A 16,954-nucleotide genomic window follows, 5' to 3' on the forward strand; every position below is an offset into this window, starting at 1 on the left:
ACATAGTAATAAATTTAACCTAGGAGATGTAAGACTTCTACATAAAAACTACAGAGTACTTTTGAAAGAAATTAAAGAAGATCTAAATAACTGAGAAGCCATCAGTGTTCATGCAGCCTTGGAAGACTTAACATGGCTAATCAATCTGTTGGTGCAGTCCCCATTGAAACTTCAGGGGCTTTTGGGGTAGAAAATGACAAGCTGGTCCTAAAATCCATATGGAATTGCAAGGCACCTCAAATAGTCAAAACAATTTTGAAAAAGAACCAAGTTGGAAGACATACTTCTTGATTGCAGAACTACATACAAAGCTACAGTGATCAAAACTGAAGTATATAAAACAATGAATCATGGAATACTAAAAAAAATAAAAAATAAATAAAAAACCAAAACAATAACAAAAAACCTGCAGTATATAAAAAAGAAGCAAACAAAAACCAAAAAATTGCAGCATAAGGATAGACATATAGGTCAGTGGAATAGAAGTCCAGAAATAAAGCAAATTGTTCCATACAACTAAATTGCTTTCCAGAAGTTTTGTATGAGGATATCTCTTTTGTTTCACTGATGGCATAACTGTAGCATTTTACTATTAACTTTTGCCATATTCAGCATTTTATTTTCAGATTTATTTACTTATTGTTTGAATAAGGAATAAATTACGTGATTTGAAAATAAAAATTCACAGAACAGTGTGTAATAGGAAATTGCTTTCCCATCCCTTCCTTCAGCCACCAGCGTCCCTTTCCTAAAGGCAGCAAGTGTTAGAAGTTTATCGTATATTTTTCCAAAGAAATATTAAATAAGTCTTCCCCCTTTTATACAGGTGATGGTGTACATTAAACTTTGGTCTGGGGGCGCCTGGGTGGCTCAGTCGTTAAGCGCTGCCTTTGGCTCAGGTCATGATCTCAGGGTCCTGGGATCGAGCCCCGCATCGGGCTCCCTGCTCGGCAGGAAGTCTGCTTCCCTCTCCCACTCCCCCTGCTTGTGTCCCCTCTCTCGCTGTCTCTCGCTCTCTGTCAAATAAATAACTAAAATCTTAAAAAAAAATAAATAAACTTTGTTCTGCACTTCCAACATTGAATAATTTTATTGAAAAAATTCTCTGCAAATTTGGCAAAATGTTCTTCTATTTTATTTTTTTTTAAAGATTTTAGTTATTTATTTGACAGAGAAACAGGGAGAGAGGGAACACAAGCAGGGGGAGTGGGAGAGGGAGAAGTAAGCTTCCCACCGAGCAGGGAGCCTGATGCGGGGCTCGATCCCAGGACCCTGGGATCATGACCTGAGCCGAAGGCAGACAGTTAATGGCTGAACTGCTGAGCCACCCAAGCGCCCCTCTTCTGTTGTTTTATTTTATTTTATTTTTTTAAAATATTTTATTTATTTATTTGAGAGAGAGAATGAGATAGAGAGCATGAGAGGGGGGAGGGTCAGAGAGAGAGGCAGACTCCCTGCTGAGCAGGGAGCCCGACGTGGGACTCGATCCCGGGACTCCAGGATCATGACCTGAGCCGAAGGCAGTCGCTTAACCAACTGAGCCACCCAGGCGCCCTCTTATGTTGTTTTAGTTTCTATTTCTTTCCCCAGTGTAGTGAAAGTTTTTAAAATGTTTGCATTTATATTTAATTTTTGTTCTTTGTTGATTTTTCTTTGGTTAGTAGTCTTTTTCTAGTTTATGTTTGGATTTATGTGAGCTAACCCTAATCCTAGCCTGTTTTCTAAATTTTTATTTTATTTTTATTTATTTATTTTTATTAACATAAAATGTATTATTTGTGTGTCAGGGGTACAGGTCTGTGATTCATGAGTCTTACACAATTCACAGCGCTCACCCTAGCACATACCCTCCCCAATGTCCATCACCCAGCCACCCATCCCTCCCACACCCCTCCCCTCTAGCAACCCTCTGTTTGTTTCCTGAGATTAAGAGTCTCTTGTTTGTCTCCCTCTCTGGTTTCATCTTGTTTCATTTTTCCCTCCTTTCCCCTATGATCCTCTGTCTTGTTTCTCAGATTCCTCATATCCGTGAGATCATATGATAATTGTCTTTCTCTGATTGATTTATTTTGCTTAGCATAATATTCTCTAGTTCTATCCAGGTCATTGCAAATGGCAAGATTTCAATTTTTTGATGGCTGCATAATATTCCATTGTATGTATATATACACCACATCTCTTTATCCATTCATCTGTTGATGGACATATAGGCTCTTTCCATAGTTTAATTATTGTGGACTTTGCTGCTATAAATGTTGGGGTGCAGGTGCCCCTTCTGATCACTACATTTGGATCTTTGAAGTAAATACCCAGTAGAGCAATTGCTGGGTCATAGGGTAGCTCTACTTTCAGTTTTTTGAGGAACCTACATACTGTTTTCCAGGGAGGCTGGACCAGCTTGCATTCCCACCAACAGTGTAGGAGGGTTCCCCTTTCTCTGCATCCTCGCCAACATCTGTTGTTTTCCTGACTTGTTCATTTTAGCCATCCTGACTGGTGTGAGGTGGTATCTCACTGAGCTTTTGATTTGGATTTCCCTGATGCCGAGTGATGTTGAGCACTTTTTCATGTGTCTGTTGGCCATTTGGATGTGGTCTTTGCAGAAATGTCTGTTCATGTCCTCTGCCCATTTCTTGACTGGATTATTTGTTCTTTGGGTGTTGAGTTTGCCCAGTTCTTTATAGATTTTGGATACTAGCCCTTTACCTGATAAGTCATTTGCAAATATCTTCTCCCATCTGTCGGTTGTCTTTTGGTTTTGTCGACTGTTTCCTTTGCTCTGCAAAAGCTTTTTGTCTTGACGAAGTCCCAATAGTTCATTTTTGCCTTTGTTTCCCTTGCCTTTGGAGACCTGTCTAGCAAGAAGTTGCTGTGGTCAAGGTCGAAGAGGTTGCTGCCTGTGTTCTTCTCTAAGATTTTGATGGATTCCTGTCTCACATTTAGGTCTTTCATCCATTTTGAGTCTATTTTTGTGTATGGTGTAAGGAAGTGGTCCAGTTTCATTCTTCCGCATGTGGCTGTCCAATTGTCTCAACACCATTTGTTGAAGAGACCGTCTTTTTTTCTGTTGGATATTGACCATAGATTTGAGGGTCCTTACTGCGTTCTCTCTTCTGTTCCATTGATCTATGTGTCTTTTTTTGTGCCAGTCCCGTACTGTCTTGATAACAGCTTTGTAGTAGAGATTGAAGTCCGAAATTGTGATGCTACCAGTTTTGGTTTTCTTTTTCAATATTCCTTTTGCTATTCGGGGTCTTTTCTGGTTCCATACATAATTTTAGGATTATTTGTTCAAGTTCTGTGAAAAAAGTTGATGGTATTTTGATAGGGATTGCATTAAATGTGTAGATTGCTCTAGTTAGAATAGACATTTTCACAGTATTTGTTCTTCCAATCCATGAGCATGGAACGTTTTTCCATTTGTTTGTGTCTTCCTCAATTTCTTTCATGAGTATTCTGTAGTTTTCTGAGTACAGATTCTTTGCCTCTTTGGTTAGATTTATTCCTAGGTATCTTATGGTTTTGGGTGTAATTGTAAATGGGATCGACGCCTTAATTTCTCTTTCTTCTGTCTTGTTGTATAGAAATGCAACTGATTTCTGCACATTGATTTTATATCCTGCCACTTTGCTGAATTCCTGTATGGGTTCTCGTAGTTTTAGGGTGGAGTGTTTTGGGTTTTCCACATAAAGTATCATATCATCTGCAAATAATGAGAGTTTCACTTCTTCTTTGCCGATTGAGATGCATTTTATTTCTTTTTGTTGTCTGATTGCTGAGGCTAGGACTTCTCGTACTATGTTGAACAATGGTTGTGATAGTGGACATCCTGCCATGTTTCTCACCAATGCCTTAGTTTACCAATTTTAATCTTTTGTGATTATCTTGCAATTTTTAAGGTATTTATGTATATTTTTAATAATTTCTTTTAATTTTTCTTTTAATTATTTCCTAGGTTTCTTAGAGATTAAATGGGCCAGAAAAGCTTTTTAACACGTAGGGAGGAGGACTTGCTTCTCGTTACCAAAACATGATAGACATTTTAATCAACAGAATGAGTAATTGATTCATCCAGAAACATCCGGTAACATTTCTAAGAAATTAGTATTAGTAAGTGCCAAATAAATTTTTTGAAAAAGCAAAGATTATTCATTAAAGTGCTGCTGGGAACTTTTGGTTAACAATTTGGAAAAAAAAAAGTCAAGTTAGGTTTGGACTATACCTACACAACAAAAGTAGTTGTGGAATGACTAAGGGGGTAAATCTTCATTCTGCTTTTATAATGGAAAGATTTATTTTAAGGTGTTAATAAGATCTGGATAGATACTATGATTATGGTAGTTACAGAAGATTACCAGGGTCTATTTTTGGACTCATTTAAAATGTATCATTTTGAATTTCCTGACACTTTTTTGGTATCTTTTGTTTATAAAATATGCTGGAATAGGGGCACCTGGGTGGTTCAGTTGGTTAAACCTCAGACTGATGTTGGGTCAGGTTATGATCTCATGGGAGGTGAGATTGGCTCCATGCTCAGCAGGAAATCCTCGTGAGATTCTCTCCCTCTCCTTCTGCCCCTCCCCCCACTTGCACACATGTACCTGCTCTCTCTCTCAAATAAGTGTTAAAAAAAAACATGCTAACGTAGAGCAGTGCTTAAAGCTGGCAAAAGATTAATTAACATTTTGATGTTTGTCCTTTGGATGACGAGGCAACCCCTTTAGGGATTGTTTAGATATTTGAAGACTAGAATTTTGCATATTTTTTCACCCCCTGACCCTCATGGGGGCGGTGAATATTTCTAATAACCTACAATAGCTTCTTGTTGCATATATTAAATTTTCTGAAGGAGATATTTTATCTTTGAAATGCAAGCTAATTTTGTGCTTTCTATATATATGTGTGCTTGCATGTATGTATAAAATAGAGCTAGAAAAAAAATACATTTTTTTAAAAGTTTATTTATTTAGGTAATCTGTACACCCAATGTGAGGCTTGAACTCACAACCCTGAGATCAAGAGATATTTGCTCTTCTGACTGAGCCAGCCAGGTGCCCTGGAAAAAAGTTTTCTTAAAACAAAATTAATGCTTAAACATCTAGTCACTGTTTTGGTTTGGCATTTCCCTTGAATATATTTCTCAGTTTGAGAACCATGACTCTTTACATAGCTGCTACCTAATTTAGATTGTTGTATTTTATTTATTTGACATCAAAGAAAATTACTGTATGTATTTTTGAATAGATAATACATGTATATATATAAAAAATTGAAAAAGCACATATAGTGAAAAGCAGTTGTGTGAATCACCCTAATTCTACCTACCTGCTGTTCCTTAGGAGTAGCCTGTTTCCATTTTCTTGTGTTTCTCCCAGGGGTAGTTAGTAAGTGTGCAACTACTTACATATTTATTCTTATAAGCACACATAGACATGAATGGCAGCATGCTGTGCATAAAGTTCTACACTTCACTGTTTTCATCTAAACATCTATTGAGATGATAGCAAATACTTGTTTAGCCTTTAATGTGTCAGACAGTGTTGTAAGCACTTGTCATGTCATGTGTTAAGTGCTGGCAGTGACCCATGAAGTAGATGTAAATATTGTTCCTATCCACTTTATCTGGATGAGGAAAATAAGCACAGAGAAGTGGAATAAAGGAACAAAAATTCAGTTTCAGGCAATCTGGCCTTTCTGTGCTCCTTATTACAGCTATGCTTTATATCTTTATACATTTGGTTGACTATACGAAATTGCAGTTTTTGTGGATCAGAATTGGTTTGAATGTAAGCGAGTTCATATGGTTCAACCTAATAAATAGAGTTGCCTCATTTTTTTAAACAGCTCCGTAGAATTCCACATGTAGATGGCCATGTGCTTTTTTTTTTTTTTTTTTAAAGATTTTATTTATTTATTTGACAGAGAGACACAGCGAGAGAGGGAACACAAGCAGGAGGAGTGGAAGCGGGAGAAGCAGTCTTCCCGCCGAGCAGGGAGCCCGATGTGGGGCTCGATCCCAGGACCCTGGGATCATGACCTGAGCCAAAGGCAGATGCTTAACGACTGAGCCACCCAGGCGCCCTGGCCATGTGCTTTTTTTTTTTTTTTTTTTAAGTCAGGTTTCTGCCCAATGTGGGGCTTGAACTCATGACTCCAAGACCAAGAGTAGCATGCTCTTACGGACTGACCATCCAAGCGCCCCATGATTTTTAAATTAGCTACCATTGGTTGATACTCAGGTGGTTCCCAATTTTGATTTTACAAACAGTTCTGTAGTTTAAGATCTTTCTGCTTTTGTGATTTTTCACATGTGTTACAAGAGAATTGTGTCAAAGGGTATAGACATTTAAATATACTTTGAGAAATCGTCTTCCAGAGGTGATAGAAGTTTGCACTTTCAGCTGCATTGTGTGAGGGTATAGGAAAGCATATGCAAGTTTCCCTGCGCCCTATTGATCGGTACATTTGAGTTTTATGCATATTTGGTAATGTGTTCAACTGCATGGGATCCTGGCATACATAATGCATTTAGCTCTGAGCTCTGTTTTTCCAGTGTTAGAATATATGAATCTAGATTTTGGGACTTCATAGTCTTGCTTATGAACCTGAGATCATGACCTGAGCTGAAATCAAGAATCGGATGCTTAACCAGCTAAGCCACCCAGTTGCCCCTCCATCCAACTCTTTTTTTTTTTTTTTTTCAAGATTTTATTTATTTCACAAAGAGAGACACAGCGAGAGAGGGAGCACAAGCAGGGGGAGTGGGAAAGGGAGAAGCAGGCCTCGCGTTGAGCAGAGAGTCTGATGCGGGGCTCGATCCCAGGACCCTGGGATTATGACCTGAGCCGAAGGCAGACGCTTAACGACTGGCCACCCAGGCGCCCCCCTCTATCCAAGTCTAATAAGGCCTCACTTCTTGCCCCTCTGCCAGGAGGGCCCTTAGCTACAGCCATGCAGAAGTTGCATTTTCTTCATTATACCACAGCTCTGCATTTTTGCACAAATATCTGTTAGGTTCTAAGGATACAGAAAGTATTCAAGTAAGCATATATTCCAACATTCTCTGAGTTTAAAATGCTATTGCAGATTTCTCCTTCAAATAGCCAGGATTTTTATATTTATTTATTTATTTTAAAGGTTATTTATTTGTTTGAGAGAGAGAGAGACAGAGATAGCAACAGAGATCAAGAGCGAGTGGGGAGGAGAGGGAGAAGCAGGCTCCCCGCTGAGCAGGGAGCCCAACATGCGGCTTTATCCCAGGACCCTGGGATCATGACCTGAGCCGAAGACAGACGCTTAACCGACTGTGCCACCCAGGCACCCCTGGATATTTATATTTTATAGATCATTTTCAAGATTTTAAAAATTGCTTCTTGCTTTACCTTTTCCTAAGACCTATGTATTTCCGTTTATCCAGAAATGTCAACTAAACATTTTTCACTCCCAGGCTTCCTGTGTTCTTGTATCTTCCTCTTCATGTTTGAAGGTTTCCCACTCCTATCTTACTGTATTTGATTCTATCCTGATTGGCTGTGGGTGCAGGTTCAGGCTTATGACTGAGAGATTGGGGTTTTTATTTTTTTCAAGCATTCTTTTCTCCTCCCCATTAAGATGGTTGATTCTTATTTGGCCCTTCCTTATTTACTTATGATTCTTGTCATTCTGTTAAATACTACTTGGAGTTGCTAATTCACATTAGTGATCAGAATGAGGCAAAAATGATTATTTTCCTCCTTATGCTACTGTTGATTCATACTTTTTGTGACCATCTCTTGTTTCCACCTTTCACTAGTTAAAGAATCCTTTCAAACCGGATTTCTTTTACCAAGTTTTCTCTATTACAACGCATATTTGCCCCATTTGCTTCTGGATACATACAGTGTTTAGAGGATTATTTAGTATTTCCTCACAGAACCTAGTATAATATAACGCATTGGTGGTCAGTGTTTGTTGATCAGAAATGTTAATTTGAGATTTACAGGTAAAATCAGGTATTGGATCATCTTAGGATGTGGTGTAGTTACGGTTTCCCATTGCTTGTAGTAATGACATGCATTTTATAGTTGAAATGGGAGATGGGGAAGAGCACCATACAGTTTTATCTGTTTCATCCACTTTTTTTTTTCTTTTTTCTTTTCTTTCTTCTTTTTTTTTTTGGCAGAGAAACTTTTCCATGTCTGTAAATAGTGCCGCTGTCCTGCGATTGACAGGACGAGGAGGAGGAGGAACAGTGGTGGGGGCTCCTAGAGGTCGAAGTTCTTCAAGAGGGCGAGGTGAGCTTTCATGTGGAAAACGGAATAATGGAGGGAGAGAGAAGTCACTTTAAACATATTTTAATACTTGATTTTTAAAAAACTGCTCTTTGACATTAACTGTATACTGAGTGTCCTGAACATTTGTTTTTTGAATCATCTCTCAGTGTATCTGCTCCCTACCCACTTATTTGGAGCAGAGGAGGGTAATTCTTGAGTGTGAGGATTCTGGATGGCCTAGTTAACTCTGGCAAAACCTCATCCCTATTCCTCATGCCCAGGGAACCTTGCATTTTGCCATAGCTCCTGGAAGTGCCTTGGCTGCTGGCGCAGCACTGAAGTCCCGCAGGCCTCCATGACACTGGGTTTCTGTCTAAGGCGGTGTGCCAGTTCCAGCAACAGGGAGGCTTTAGTAAAAGCTGTCTCATCAGTACGAGGGCTGTTTTAGAGGTAGATCAAAAAATAATAAGCAGTCACTTATTTAACCTATCTTTTTATAGATTTGTGTCTCAAAAGAATAATTATTTTTTGATGTTACTTGTTTTTTTGCTGTCTGCTCCGTTTTGTGTTCGTTGATTTTTTGCAACATAAGGATGTTTGTAATATAAATATTTAGCATTTACCTCTTAAGGTGGTTAAATCATAGCAGTAGCCGAAACATATCCTGTAAGTTTTTGAAGAGGTGCTTTAGAAGTGGAAGAATTAGGTCTCTACAAAGCTAGGTGCCTTTGTTTCCACATACTGCACCACCCAGCTTGGCATGATCAAGAGTGTGGAATATCTAAATTATTTTTTCTTAAAGTTATGCCTTATGAATACAGTAATTTACACCTAGTCTTTTTTTTTTTTTTAAGATTTTATTTATTTATTTATTTATTTATTTATTTATTTATTTATTTATTTGACAGAGACAGAGATAGCGAGAGCAGGAATACAAGCAGGGGGAGTGGGAGAGGGAGAAGCAGGCTTCCTGCTGAGCAGGGAGCCCGATGTGGGACTCGATCCCAGGACGCTGGGATCATGACCTCTGCCGAAGGCAGACGCTTAACGACTGAGCCACCCAAGTGCCCCATTTACACCTAGTCTTTACAGAGACTGTATTAGATTATGCATTTTTGTGAAGAGGTTGCTTTCAGTCATCCATTCAGAATGTGGGAATGCAGGTGTGGTGATTAATGAAGAGGCTAACTAAAGTTCTCCACTTGTAGGCCAGGTACTATTACCAAGGTATACATGGTTTTTCCTTCTGAATTTGTCAGTCTGTAGAAGAGCACTTACCTCCGCCACAGGATACTGGGTGGTAAGATTTAGGCGTGTATGCACTTCAGAAGCTCCACAGGCCATGCAGATTCCCACATGTAATTAGGGTCTTTTGGTCCAGAATTCATCTGAGATCTTTGCATCTTGGTGGTGCACTGGTGTTTTGGAGATGGCTCTGGCCTGCTACTTGGGTGTTTCCTGTGTCTTTCTACGGTAGGCTGGCGGCAGGGAGAGGTTACACTCAGGCAGCCTTGCCTCTTACGCTCTTTAGGGTAAGTCCTACAGAGATTATTACTCAAGAAGTGTGGCCCACAAGCCAGCTGTTTTATTTTTTATTTTTTTAAAGATTTTATTTATTTGACAGAGAGAGACACAGTGAGAGAGGGAACACAAGCAGGGGGAGTGGGAGAGGGAGAAGCAGGCTCCCCGCGGAGCAAGGAGCCCGATGCGGGGCTCGATCCCTGGGCCCTGGGATCCTGACCTGAGCCGAAGGCAGATGCCCGATGACTGAGCCACCCAGGCACCCCACTTTCACGTTTTTTTAAAAGTAAACATTATGCCCAATGTGGGGCTTGAACTCATGACCCTGAGGTCAAGAGTCACATGCTCTTCCCACTGAGCCACCCAGGCCCCCCGAGCCAGCTGTTTCGTGAGCCTCAAGTCATCGCCAGCTTCATGTGCTGCAAATACTCACCAGTCTCTCCAAACAGTCTCTAAAAAAATTCTGTATCTAGAAACAAAGATTGATAAATTTCTCCCCGCTTTGGGATTTCTTTGAAGTAGAGAGCTATCACATACTATCCTACATTCAGAATTTAAACAGGGCATGTGCAAAAGATAGATACCGTGAGAAAAGTGGTGACTTAATTAACATTGATGTGAACAAATGGCATGAAAGTAGCCAAATGAATGAACTGACTTTGGGAAAAACATTTCTAACACCACTGTCCGAACTCTGATTTCTTTTCTAATGATTTCATAATACCATTAATCTGGTTTTGTGTTTTCCACTTAGCACTTAATTTTAACTTGTTGGTTAAGTAATGATTATTGCTTTGTTTTGCATGGGCAGGGCTAACATTAGATGATTACTTTGGCTCTTTGTTTTAACTTGAGGAACGTTTGATGTGAAAATTGACTTCTAGACTTCTAAATATCATGAACTAGTAAAATTTAAACAAATGGGTGGGGAAACAGCGGTTCCCTTGTTGACAACTCCCCAACAGAGTTGTCATCTTTCTATTTTATCTGGTTAAGATGTTTAATAATACAACAGATCTACACAGTTGTTAGCCACTTGTCCTCCTCATCATTAAAATGAAGTGTGTGTGTGTGTGTGTGTGTGTGTATTTTTTAAAGGAAGTACATTTTATTCTCCCAGAGTAATCTGGTGAAATCTCAGGCAATAGGGCAGTTCTTTAAATACTTAGCTGTCTGAAAGATTCTTCATGTTATGTATAGTTGCTTTTTCTTATATGAGAACTATATTTATAGATGATTATGGTCCTTATACTTTGAAGATTGTTCCTTATGTTTTACAAACTGGAGAGCTCTAGAATCTGATTCTTTTTATGTGCCCATTCGTAAAGCTTTAGTCTGATAAGGAGGACCAGTACTGATGCTAGATAAAACTGGCAGAAAATATTTTGTCTGTGGTTTGCTTGTTTTTCTGGCAACCTGAAGGCTATTTTTCATACTCAAATTTCAAAAATAAAACTCGTTTTCAAGGTGTCATGTACTTAATGGTTTACCTGAGAAAATTGTTCTCTTTAGAAGAGGGGACTTTCACCCTAAAAATCATCATTGTGGGAGATCACCACACTGTTGTGTTTGCGTTACGCTGGTTTAGGATTTTAGATGAAATGTATACATTTCCTAAGGAGAGAGGTACTGAAACCAGAAAACGTTTCTGGCGTTTTAGATTGCAACGAACTCCTTCATATAAATGTATTTTCATATTCATGTATTTCTGTTAGGATAAATTATAGTTAGAATCGTTGAGTCAAATTTTGATAGATGTAACCACATTGTCTTCAGTAAAGGCCAGTTTATACTTGAACACCTAGAGCCTCTCAACTTTAAGTTGATATAAAGTTAGATTGACAAAACTGGAAGGTAACTTTAAGATTATTATAGTCAAGCCTAGTCCTCACTTCCATTTTATAGATGAAGAAATGGATTATCTGGATTAGTTAAAAGGGTGCCCATTGTTTCCAAAATTACCCACATATAATTGTGTGCATTTCATATAAGGTTGTATGAAGTACAACTATATTCTGAGTCACGTTTTGATAAATTTTAAGCAAGAAGTAAAAATCCTACTGGATATTTGCCACAATTATTGAACTCTGTTGTTTTTAGCTTTAGAATGCATTCATGCTTTTGTTCGAGATTCAGCATCATTTTTCTTTGGGTGGTTTTACACTGTTAAAGAAGTTGAGCTACAGATGATGGCCAAGATTTCATCGAAGTACAGCCCTGGACCCCCTACCCTTTCCCAGGAAGTTTTCTGACCTGTGTGTTGAGTACAAATGGTGCCTGTTAGTCGAGAAAACCTCACATTGCACAGAAAGCATAAAGCTAAAAGTTCATATTGCTTTCTGCCCCCAGACCAGCAGTTGGATTTCCTGACTCTGTGCAGTTCTGTCATTTATACAGGTGGAGTTATTTTTATAAGTATTGTTATTTAGCATGCTTTTGTCATTCAATAGGACAATGTAGATTTCTTTTAATGTCAGTGTTTTATCTTCTGTGGCTTCATAGTGTTCTCCCAAATTGTTTTATCAGAATCAATTAATTTATTGATTGGTTGATTAGGTCGTTTCTGGTGTTTTGGATTGCAACGAACTCATTCATATAAATATATTTGCATATTCATGTATTTCTGTTAGGATAAATTGTAGTTAGAATCGTTGGGTCAAATTTTGATAGATCTAACCAGATTGTCTTTAGTAAAGGCCAGTTTATACTTGAACACCTAGAGCCTCTCAATCCCTGCATTTGGCACATTCTCACCAGCCCTCTGGTTCATATTCAGTCCTGATACTTTTCTTATTTGAAGACTTGGGCAGAGTGGAAAGAGTGCTTTTGTTGCTGTGGAATATCCTTTAAGGAGTTAGTTCACAAAGTTAATAGACCCTATTAAATTATCTTTTCTTTGGAGTTAGATAAATTATTTTAACATTTATGCTTGGCTTTTACACTTTATGTGCTCTCTTCCCAAGCTCTCCAAATCTCTCATTTTTGTTGAAAATAATCCAATAAAAGGTCCAATTTGTAGTAATAGTTTATTGATCTTAGAATTTCACTGTTGAACTTTTAAAGAACTGAATGTTGATACTGTTTTTTGTTCAGGATTGGGACTGGGACTCTTATATCTGTTTCTAACTTGTTTCTTTCAACCTCCTGTGGTCTAGCCTCTTCAGTGCCATTATTGGTTTCTCAGGTAAAGATCCATCAGGCCTTGCTAAATGTTTAAATGTAGACCTTCTCTTTGTGTAGCGACAGACCTTCAAAGATTAATCTTTGGTGTTGAATATGTGCCAAAGTTGACATCTGAGTATCATTTTTTCTGTTTTCTTATTTTCAGGCAGAGGCAGAGGTGAATGTGGTTTCTACCAAAGAAGCTTTGATGAAGTAGAGGGTGTGTTTGGTCGAGGAGGTGGCAGGGAAATGCATAGGTCACAGAGCTGGGAGGAAAGGTAACTAAAAGATCCAGATCTTGTTTTAAAGGTTTCTTGGTGTAAAAAACATGTTTTTCTGCTTTTTACAGAGGAGATGCTTCTGCGCATAGTTACACAATTTCATTTAAAAAAATGCTGCTAATTGAGTATCAAACTTTAAGAAATTTTTAAATGATCCTTATTTAAAGGAAGAAGCATTCTAGATAGATAGTTTCAAATGTTAGTGCCAGCATGGATATTTCATAGTTAATCAGATTTGCTATTTGATTAGCATTCAGTGGGAGGCATTGACAATTGACATTTTATTGTTTGTTGCTCTTAGAGCATCTTCTCTGTTCTTTGTGACTTTATGTGATGTCTGTTGATGAGGGAGGTCAGTTGCACAAAGTTGTGTTGTACGGAGATGGCCACTGTAATGATGTTTATAATATACTTAGAAACAAGCCAAACAGCTTAATATCAGTGTGGTTTCTTATAGAATGGTATATCCACACAATAGAATATTATATAACCATTAGAGTTAGGATGATTTTGAAAATATTTAATGATGTGGGAAAATGCATTTTAAAAGCAGTATATAAAACTACGTATAGTGTGTATCTAAAATAAATCATGTATCTAATTAAAGAATCTATAACTTATAAAGCAAAAAGAACAATTCTGGGTCAATAGAAGCTAGCTTTTGGTAAGTGAGATAGTGGATATTTCTGTTTTCATCTTTGTGCTTTTCTGTATTTTCCAAATGTTAGGCAATAATCATGCATTTGTTTTATAATTTGAAAAAGCAGTGCTGTTAGACAAAGGGCAATGGGTGTCACGGATGGGAAGTCCGTTACTCTCAAGTCTTGTTTGAAAACTTATTTTATCTTTTCTAGAGGTGACAGACGTTTTGAAAAACCAGGACGAAAAGATGTAGGTAAGGCTTGCTTACTGTTTTGAAGTATTTTTATCTGGATTTCCATGATAATAGTTCGTAACAAGGCTCAAGGATACATTTATTAAAAGTTGACTCAGTTACCTGCACCTTCTCCAGTAGATGGGGTCGTAACATTGCTTGCATTTATAATTCCATGGTTATTTGAGGGCTCTTTTGTATAAAACCAGGGGTGATGAACATAACCATTAGGATTTCCTTTGTTTAACTTTTTAGGTTTGTGTGTTCTTTGCAAGGCATATATTCTTTATTTAAGGCTATCTTGTGAACTGAAATTTCAGTCTGTTAACTCCCTTTTCCCAATGTAGATACATCTCACAAGGGAAGAAGAAATAGGGAAAATGCTAATGCTTGTTTTCATATCAGAGAGCATTGAATGTTCTTACTTTAGTTTTTTTTCTTTTTAAGATTTTATTTGTCAGAGAGCGAGAGAAAGAGAGAGAGAGAGTGAGCACAAGTAGGGGGAGCGGCAGGCAGAGGGAGAAGCAGGTTCCCTGCTGAGCAAGGAGCCCAATGTGGGACTCAATTCCAAGACCCTGGGATCATGACCTGAGCCGAAGGCGGAGGCTCAACCGACTAGCCACCTAGGCATCCCAGTTACTTTAGTTCTTTATTCATCTGTTTTTTTTGATGTATGATCTTTGTTTTTTGTTTTGTTTTTTCCTTGTTTCGAGATGAGAGCAGTCAAAATAAATCATAGTTAAGGTAGTTACTGACTTAAAAGTTATGTAGTAAGAGAACAAGATTTCAGTGTTTGTGGTGAATTAATCAGTTTATATTAAAGAATCTAAATGTTAAGATGGGCTTTCTGACTGATTAAAGGTACTACCTTCCAAACTGCCAGTAGGTATTAATGCATGAGAGGAAAAAGAAATGCTGATTCACAATAATGTTGGAGTTATTAAAATCACCATGCAAGTTCCAAATTCCCAGAAGTACCAGAAAAGTTCTCTAGAGCATGATTACATCTGACAAGAGTAAACATTTCTCAAAAATATGTTAAGTATGTAAATATCACTCACAGACTGATTTGCTGATTCTTTTTTTTTTTTTTTTTTAAGATTTTATTTATTTGAGAGAGAGAGAAAAAGCACATGAGAGGGGGGAGGGTCAGAGGGAGAAGCAGACTCCCTGCCGAGCAGGGAGCCCGATGTGGGACTCGATTCAGGGACTCCAGGATCATGACCTGAGCCAAAGGCAGTCACTTAACCAACTGAGCCACCCAGGTGCCCTGATTTGCAGATTTCTGTCTTTTTTTTTTTTTTTAAAGATTTATTTATTTGACAGAGAGAGACACAGCGAGAGAGGGAACACAAGCAAGGGGGAGTGGGAGAGGGAGAAGCAGGTTTCCCGCTGAGCAGGGAGTCTGATGCGGGGCTCGATCCCAGGACCCTGGGACCATGACCTGAGCTGAAGGCAGACGCCCAACGACTGAGCCACCCAGGTGCCCCTGCAGATTTCTTTTTAACACTAGTAGTTAAAACAGTCAACTTTGCATCACTGTTTTCATATCAAATTCATTTTAGCATATCAGTAATTTAAATTTCTCATTTATTAACATGGCATTGGGAATGATCAGTTGTATTTATAATAATGAAAAGTTAAATGAGTGTAGCACAAAGAAATTTGGAAGACTGGGTAGATAACTTATTGTTAGTTGCGTGGCTTTACTTATATTATAGACTATTGGATAAATACTATCTTGGGATATTTTTTAGGACTTCTCCCATCCTTGTCTGATTCAGTACTTTTTCCAGTGAATATGGAGAGATAATGAGGGGTAGTTTTAAAGAGTATAGGTTTTCAAGTCAGAAGATAACCAGTAATCTAAGTTCTCAGATATTCAGTAGTCTTATAATAAATGGAGGTAAGAATGCCCTACAGAATTTTTAGGATTAAATAAGAGTATATGGACTCCTTTATTTGTTCAACAGTTATTGAATTCCTACTCCTGTGATAGGCCTTGTGCGAGGTGCTGTATAAATACTCCTTTTCTTTAGATGACAGTGTTGGTGTGTGATCAGATTTTCAAATCGTTCAGTATTTAGAGGGATAGCTGTAGAGTGGAACAACTGGGACTTGAGATCAGAATTAAGATGGAATAAGAGATCAGATCTAATCAAATGGAGGTTTAACAGCAGAAAATGCCAAGGAAGTCTCTCATAAACTCTAGAATTGAAGATATGTAGTAATGGTGTCATAGCATCCTGCTGGGGAAAAGCACAGCCTTCTCAGCTAACTGTGGGCTCAATGTTAAACCAGCAGCAGGATGGTGCCGAGCGCAGCATTTACTAGAACTGAAGTGTCCTCATGAGGCAAGCGCTAGGGACACCCGCTGTCTTTTTATGTTGACACAGGACAGCTTAAGTATTGCGTGCAGTACTGGGGCCACACCTGGAAGGGATCCATATGTTGGAGTAGGATGTTTGGGGCATTTGACCCCCTGTGATGGGGGATGCATGAAGGAAATGGGGCTGTTTACACAGCAGACAAGACTGTGGGCAGGACAGGGTGTGGAGGAGGGTTTTTAGGGTTACTCTCTGCAAATATTTGCTTAACAATCATAAAAGAGGAATTAAACTTGATCTGTGTGAATCTAAAGGGCAGGCTTAAGGAAGCAGAAACTTGACACAATCTTAAAAAGATCTGGTAGAGTTGTCTGAAAATGACTTGGGTTACCTGGGAAAGCAGTGTTTTCCCTGTAAAGACAGTAGCTTGATTTGAACTGTTCGACACATAGTCATACTTTGGTGGTTGGATAGAGTGTGAAGTTCCTTTTTCATCATTATTTTAACTATATTAATTCAGTCTGGGTGATTTCCCCA

The 16,954-nt window shown here is 38.4% G+C and overlaps 1 protein-coding gene across 10 annotated transcripts in view; it reads left to right on the plus strand.

Annotated features, from left to right (window-relative positions):
• The window catches only part of GIGYF2 (GRB10 interacting GYF protein 2), a 149,658-nt gene that overhangs the window by 48,301 nt on the left and 84,403 nt on the right, over window positions 1-16,954 (plus strand). For 9 of the 10 annotated variants that reach the window (XR_008505561.2, XR_010410348.1, XM_064587258.1 and 6 more), the window contains 3 exons: window positions 8,162-8,273; window positions 13,102-13,213; window positions 14,071-14,111. Coding sequence is in view for 8 of the 10 variants with exons in the window: in XM_064587258.1 (XP_064443328.1) it covers window positions 8,162-8,273; window positions 13,102-13,213; window positions 14,071-14,111 (265 nt within the window). In the remaining 2 variants the exon portion in view is untranslated. The remainder of the gene's footprint in view (window positions 1-8,161; window positions 8,274-13,101; window positions 13,214-14,070; window positions 14,112-16,954) is intronic. The other variant, XM_064587262.1, reaches the window with a different exon arrangement.

The sequence above is a fragment of the Mirounga angustirostris genome, unplaced genomic scaffold (genome assembly GCF_029215605.1).
Source record: "Mirounga angustirostris isolate CCGP_5_RB_7025 unplaced genomic scaffold, mMirAng1.0.hap1 SCAF_3, whole genome shotgun sequence".
Taxonomy (NCBI): Eukaryota; Metazoa; Chordata; class Mammalia; order Carnivora; family Phocidae; genus Mirounga; species Mirounga angustirostris.